At 27.1% G+C, this 7,613-nt stretch overlaps 1 protein-coding gene across 1 annotated transcript; it reads right to left on the bottom strand.

Annotated features, from left to right (window-relative positions):
- Positions 1-2,418: 2,418 nt before the first annotated feature.
- On the bottom strand, positions 2,419-5,383 carry LOC142645479 (uncharacterized). Its single transcript, XM_075821752.1, has 2 exons — positions 4,198-5,383; positions 2,419-2,426 (listed from the first exon to the last, which is right to left on the bottom strand). Exons 1-2 carry the CDS (start codon positions 5,381-5,383, stop codon positions 2,419-2,421), a joined length of 1,194 nt encoding a protein of 397 aa, XP_075677867.1.
- Positions 5,384-7,613: the final 2,230 nt, after the last annotated feature.

Below are 7,613 nucleotides of genomic sequence, written 5' to 3'. Positions count from 1 at the left end.
GATACATTTGAATAACATTTTCAGTTTGTTTTTTTGGTTGCTAAATGTATACATTTTTTCGCAAAAAAAAACAAATGTATCAATCATATGCTGTGCTGTAGGAGGAAAACATCAAAATGATGATAATAATTGAATCAGAAAGCACATTACAATTTTGATCGATCGATGATTTATTAATCAAATCAGAAGAGGGAAAATATAGAATGTTAATCATAAAATTGTAACTGGAAATATGTTCGTTGTTCAACCATGATTCACTAAAATAATTAGATTTAATAATGATGATGATGATGAAAAACAGACCCAAATCCAATAATTGATTAGCCAATATGAATGGACCGAGCAAGCAAGAACAAAATGTGTTAATGGAAGTGGTTTTCAATTTGATCAAAACCGAAAGAATATTTCAAGCAACAACAACAACAAAAACTTTCGGGTAAATAATTTTAGAATTCTTGGAAATTTTCCCAATTCAACCAATAATTCAATGAATCAAGTCAAATTAATCAATCTGTGTAAAATGAAAAATCCAGGTGAATAGAAAAAATGGTCATTGGAATTTCACCATATGCCTGGTGTATCATTCATCATTATCGTCGGAACAACACGGACAACCAAACAACCACCGTTAACCAAAAAATAATTCAAGTCCAGTATTTTAATCGATTGAATTGATTCTTGTGAAAAACAAAAAAATCATCATTCAATTTTGGATCGACTGAACCATTCAAAGTTTATTTCATTTCAACATTTACAGCTACACATACAGTTTTTTTTATCATTATTAAATTTCAATTGAATTCCGTCACTTGAACCAGAAAAAATCGACAACCAGAAAAGTGAGGGAGAAACAAAAAGGTTAAAGCGATTCACCGAGAGAAAGAAAAAAAAATGATTAATGATAACTTTGGTGATGAAAAGAGAAAAGAAAGGACTGAATGAAAGAAATTCTGTTGCGATAAAATATTAATGATGCTGCGATGATGATGATCTTTTGGTACAATGTTTGTTCATAATGATTTCATCATCAACACTACCCACACAATTAACCAACCAACTAACTAACTAACCGAACAAGGAATGATTGTTATATGATTGATGGGATAGCTGGTTACCTTTAACTAGAAAAACTATCTTCATCATTTTATGGAAAAAAAAATTCAAAATCAATATCGATTGTATCGTTTTTTTTGTTGAATTTTTCCTCGAAAAAATTTTTACCACTTATTTTGATTTGTAGCGAAATCGATGGAAAGTAACGAATGGAAAATTTTGTAATCAAATGATTGGTGGGTAGAAATGCAAAAAACAAAAACAAAAAACAGAAACGAAATGACAACCACCATCAATGTCATACAGGTAAATATTGTTAAATGAACCGAAAAACTAAACGAACAAAACAATCATATCCACGATGAAATCCTGATGATTTTATTGCCAAAAAAAAACATAAACATAAAATATTCTAGATATTCAATTCAAAATGAACATAAAAACATGAAAACAAAACATTGATGATGACCATAATCATAATCATCATCATCATCATCATCATCAAGATGAAACAAACAAATCATAATTATTTCAGTCTAGACAGTTTTTCATTCATTCATTATCATCAATATCAAAATCACCCTATCAAACAACAGGAAAAAAAATATGTTATGTAACAAAAATGTAATCGAATATGAACACATAAACAATCCAGTCAATCTAAATGGCTACAATAACGATTGTTACAGATTTGTAGCAATTTTTTTTTTGTTTGTTTGTTTCACTTTCATATCTTATCCATGACCGAAATTTTTTTCGGGATAAAATGATTATGTTTTCTGTTGTTCAATCCAGTATGAGTTTAATGATCGTTTATTGCGATTTTTTTTTGAAAATTTAAAATTTTTGATCCAAATAAACAATGTTATTGAGAAAAGATAAAATATAAGGAAGATCATTATTTTCAAATCATCATCATCATCATTTTGTAGCTGTTTTTTTTGTAGCAAAACAAACAACGAAAGGCTTAAATATTGGTTTTTATTGCCAACAATCAGTCATATTGGATATATCACAAAATGATATTGAATGATGGCCACATTGAACAACCAAATAGATTTTGGTTCATGGTGGTGATATTTAGATTGTTGTTGTTGTTTGATGGCCACATAGAAACAAAGCAACAAAAATAATTAAAAATATCAAAAATAATCCTTTATCTGTATATATCGGATACAAGGATTTTTTTTTCAACAACAACAACAAAAAGTATCAATGATCAATCAAGCGGAAATGATACAAAAAAAAATGTAGCAAATATGTTTCAATGAATATTATATTCCATAAATAAATAATGATTTTTTCCCCCACGAAAAAAAACAAGTTTGTATCTTGTTTCAACCGGATTTGATTGACATATACAAATTATATATCTACAAACGAGAAATTTAAAAAAAATATTGAATTTGTTAGAAAAATTTACTTTGTGCAATTTTAAAATTTCAAAATTATTGAAAAAAATATCGACTTGTTGAGAACCTTGGCAAAGAATTTATAATTCCTACGCAAACAAAAAACAACACATATGATCATCATCACCAACATCAATCAATCGATTGATTGATTGATGTGTTTCTAAAGGAAAAAAACGACAACAACAACAAAAGTATCAATGAAAACTTTGAAAAGAGAAAAATCCAACTCTTTTTTTTGTGTGTGTGCTCAAATTTTGTTTTCTCTGGCAGTTTTTTCCGGATTTTTTCCAAAAAAAAAAAAAAATGAAATTTCATTTGATTGACTGATAGTAATAACGACCAGTATATATTTAGCAGGCAACATATAAACGTAGAAGCATCATTTTATTTTTCAATTTCTGCAAATCATGTGTTCACAAACACATACATTTTCTATATACAAATTTTTTATATTATTCAGTAGAACATTATCATTATTGTCGTCAAAATGTAGCGTTAGCCAAAATGAGAATATTTGAAAAAGAAAAATTCACAAGAAAAATGCCTGTAAAATACATCTCAAGATCATTTTCTTCAAATGAAGAAAATGATTTGGTGATGCTGATGGTGGTAATGAAGAGGAAACCATAAGAGAATCGCATGAATTCCAAAAAGAAGTACACCAAGTGAAACAAAAAGCAGAAAATTTGTACAAACTATATAGACAAATTTAATAATCCCAAAAAAAAAAATCAATTGGATACAATTGTAGCGAATTAATTATTAGCTACAAAACACCATCATAGCAACAGGCACTACGTAACGGTTATGCTTTTTTTGCTACATTTTCCTACGTTGTAATATCTGAATGGAAATTTTTTTTTGTTTGCTACTCTAAAAAACAGAAAAATATATCCAATATATAAATGAAGATTACGCAATTTTCATTTTAGTCAACAACGATGTGTGTGTGTGGATCGATAATGGATAGATTTTTCAAGATTGATTTTGAATGAAAAAAATTTGTTGATTTCGGTTGAAAAAATTAAAATTAATTTAATTAATTAATGACAAATGAATAAAACAAAAAAAAGGGGGGAGTTGGAAAAAATTTTTCTATTTTCAGCAACAAGGTTAACTTGGATGATGAGGAAAATTTTTTCCTCATCATTTTTTTTGTTTTGTTTTGCTACAATTGTATCGCTTTATTGTTATCTCTAATGTTGCACTTAACACAAATAGGTAAAAATGCTATATAGAATGCAATGATGATGATGATGATGATGACAACAGTTTTTTTTTATCGTCCGGATAGCATTCATTCATTCATTCATTCATTCATTTAATCAAGAAAAAAAAAAAAATCCTTATACCAAAAAAAATAAGGATATAATACATTAACACAATAAGAAAAGAAAAAAAAAACATGAAAGAGAAAAAAAAAAAAAAATAATACACAATCAAAGAAAAAGATTTGAAAAAAAAAGAAAAAAAAAAATATAATAATAATAATAACAGTAATTAAAAGAAAAAAAAAAATAACAACTGAAAAAAAAAAAACACAAAAGAAAAAAAAAAAATCACTTAAATAAAAATAAAAGATACAAAAAATTTATAAAAATTTCATAATTATTTTTGAAAAAGTTGCTTAAATTGAAGTTGTTGCCAAAGTTTATAAGAATTCGAAGAAATGAAAAATTCTGGCAATGGAACATAAGATGAATCGAATCCTCTAAGGCACCACAATTACAGTATGGATCATTTGCACGATTAATCCGATATAGATAGCTTCGAAAATCACCATGATTGGAAATGAATTGAGTGATTACATAATCTGGGGAAAGATTGGAATTCCTCCTATGAAAAATCGTTGGAAAAAACAATCTTGTAACACGGCCATTATTTGAAGATAGCCACAGACGATTCCATTTAATTGTCGTAATCCAACGAATAATTTTTTTCAAATAATTAAATGGACAAAAGAAGAAGGTAATATTATTCATGGTGGTAGCTTCTTTAGCTAGTTTATCAGCTAGTTCATTTCCAATATTTTGTTGATGACCACGAATCCATTCAATACAAATATGATTATCCTTAATCCAAGTTCGAATTTGATGAATAAGATAATCAGTGTTCCAACGATTATTAATGGCATTTACTGTACTCAAAGAGTCAGTATAGATGATTGCAGTGCTTTGTTTATCCTTTATCCAAAAGGCAGCCCGCTCGATAGCGAATTGTTCAGCTTGATAAACCGTACAATAGTTTGCCAATCTAAATTTAGCTTGAAAAATTGGATCTTCATCGATATTTTTATAAACGACAAAAGAAGATCCTAAATGACCATTCATTTTAGAGCCATCAGTAAAAATGATAAAGTCATGATTATCATTGCAATTTGCACGAAGAATGGTTGAAGCGGGATGATGAAGTGAAGAAATTGGAACCTTAAGTTGACAACGAAGACCAAGAAAAACACCATTTGTTCTCAATGTATAGATATGATTCAAATATTGAATTCTCAAATCAATGGGAAGAATATCAGCAATAACAAAAGCCGCATCAAAAGAAATGGTTTTATAACCACGAATCATAGATAATACAAAATTGCGTTGAACCGATCGTAACTTGGTTATACATTTTTTGTTTGCTTTATCACCCCATATAGAACAGGCAAAAAGCATAATTGGTTCGATCGCCATGATATAAATATGTTTTAGAACATCGAATGATAAACCCCAAGTGTTACCATAACATTTTCTCAGCTGATGATATAAAAATAATGCTTTTTTTGAAACCGATTCAATATGAGTAGTCCAATTTAATTTCTTATGAATCGAAACACCAAGATATTTAAAAACATCTACAACATCAACATGATCATCACCAAGTACAATTTGTTGTTGATCAATATTTCTTTTAGATGAAATAATCATCGCTTTTGTCTTCTGGGCATTAAACTTTAATGAAGTCCTATTACCAAAGTTCAATATCCACTTTAGAATAATATTCGTTCTATTTATACAGCAATCAATGTCATGATGTTGAACCATTAATACAATGTCATCCGCAAACGCTTGAAGATCAACAATTATGATCGGAAAAAAAATGAATAGGGAAAAAAACATGAACAGAAACAACAAGAAGAAGAAAAGAAAAGAATGGTGGGAACATTCAATTTATTACTTTTTTTAGTTTTTTATTAATAATTTGTCACCACAACGACAAAAATCACATTCACTCATTCACTTATCAACAAACAAAACAAATACATTGGATACATTCGTTAAAGTAAATGAACAAAGAAGAAAAGTAATTGAAATCTATTTTAATAGATTATATTGAAGAAAAACGAAATGGAATGGGCAAACAAATCAACAAAACATGAATCGAATGGAAAGAGAATAAAGAGAGAATCAATAAAGAGAAAGAGAGAAAATCAATCAATAAATCAATTTGTTTTTTGTTTTGTTTTTTCTAAATTCCTGTTTTCAATAAGATGATTTTTTTCGCTTCAAATTCTTGAAAAAAAACTGAAAATTCACGAAATTTTCATGTTTGACTTGTTAATTAATAAAGATTTATTGAATTTTTCTTTGAATTTTTTTTTTTAAAAAAGACATAAATGAAAGAAATCAAGTAAGAATAGTTTTCTTTCATTTTTAAAAAATCAAATTTACATTTTTCTTCTCATACTTTCTCTCGAAAAAAAAAGTAATTATCGCGCCAAAAAAACTGTTTGAATTTTTATTTCAAAAAAATTCATTTTTTTCTTCCAATAAAGATTAATGTGCGTGAAAGAAAAGTTATTATAGCTATATATACGGTGAAGAATTTGATTTCTGATGAACCACGTTTTATTCATGCGAAAAATCATTTTTTTTCAGCCATTATTCATTTGAATTTCGTAAAAGAAAACATAACGGTCGTTTGAAAGTCATATGATTATTTTAAAGTTTTTTTCTGATCAGGAATCAAATAAAATTAATTCAATCGATTCATTTTAATCACCTTTTTTTATTTATCTGGCTCATTGAAAATCTTATCATCAACATCATTCTATGAAGAAATTATTATTAATGTTGTGAATTGGAAAAATGTTTTCTCTATCTCAATTAATTTTCTTATTCTTTTTTTTTCTCGTTGATTTTAATCATTGGAAATCGATAATCAATCCTTTGAACACACACACATCTAGAAGATATATCGATAACATTGTGTATGTACAATTGTGCATAGATATAAGATGGATAGATGACGTACATGTACAAATTATCATCATTGAATGTAGCCAACAAATAATAATCCAACTTAGTATCTAATGATAAAATAACTCGATACAAAAAAAAATACTATAAGCAACAATCGATACAAGTATCCATTTTTTTGTGTTAATTTCAACAAACAAAAAAAATGATACAATTGTAGCATTATCATTTGTCAAATGTTATATATGTTGTTGATCAAATAAAATGCTACACACACACACATAGCACTCAAACAGTATGCTTATCATATCGATTAACCATCATAGGACTATGGACTAAATAATACTTAACCCTTTTTTTCCATCAATGTTCTATTTTTTTCCAAAATTGATAATTTTATCAAATGTGAAAATAACAATCAAAAAAACTATCACAATAAAAATGTACGTGTGAAAATTTATAATGATAAGAAAAATGAAGAAAAAACGATTAATAAATGTGTATTTTTTGTCCAAGTTTTAAATGAAAAATGAATTAAATGAAAATATTTTCCATAAAAACGATACATTTTTGTTTTTGAAGGACGATTCTCAAAATCAATCAATAATAATGATAATAACCGAAATTTTTTTATAGGAACGACAACAACAACAACGAAAATATATTTATAGTAACAAGGAAATTTGATTAAGTTAAAATATCTTAAAATTATCTTTTGGCTCAATCAACTTGTATGGCCATCATCAACGATTGTCGTAAAAAAAAAGTTGCGATGCAAAGCAAAAAATAAAAAATAAAATAAAAACTGGAAATATCGAGAAATTTTTTTGTTGTTGTTTTTTTTTCTGATTAAAAAAGAAGAAAAAAAATTTCTATCTGATTCTCGGTATATCAGTATTAGCATCATCATCATCAACTTAAAAATCAACTGTTGCGCATAAGTGAATATATAGTGTGA

The sequence above is a fragment of the Dermatophagoides pteronyssinus genome, unplaced genomic scaffold (genome assembly GCF_027571235.1).
Source record: "Dermatophagoides pteronyssinus isolate colony J.1.1.1.1 unplaced genomic scaffold, Derpt_VIB-CSIC_2022.12 sq0012, whole genome shotgun sequence".
Classification (NCBI taxonomy): Eukaryota; Metazoa; Arthropoda; class Arachnida; order Sarcoptiformes; family Pyroglyphidae; genus Dermatophagoides; species Dermatophagoides pteronyssinus.
This window is presented reverse-complemented; position numbering and strand designations above follow the sequence as displayed.

Excerpts from the sequence above, each read along its gene's own strand:
- LOC142645479 (XM_075821752.1), bottom strand. The coding sequence starts at position 5,383 with ATGATTATTTCATCTAAAAGAAATATTGATCAACAACAAATTGTACTT.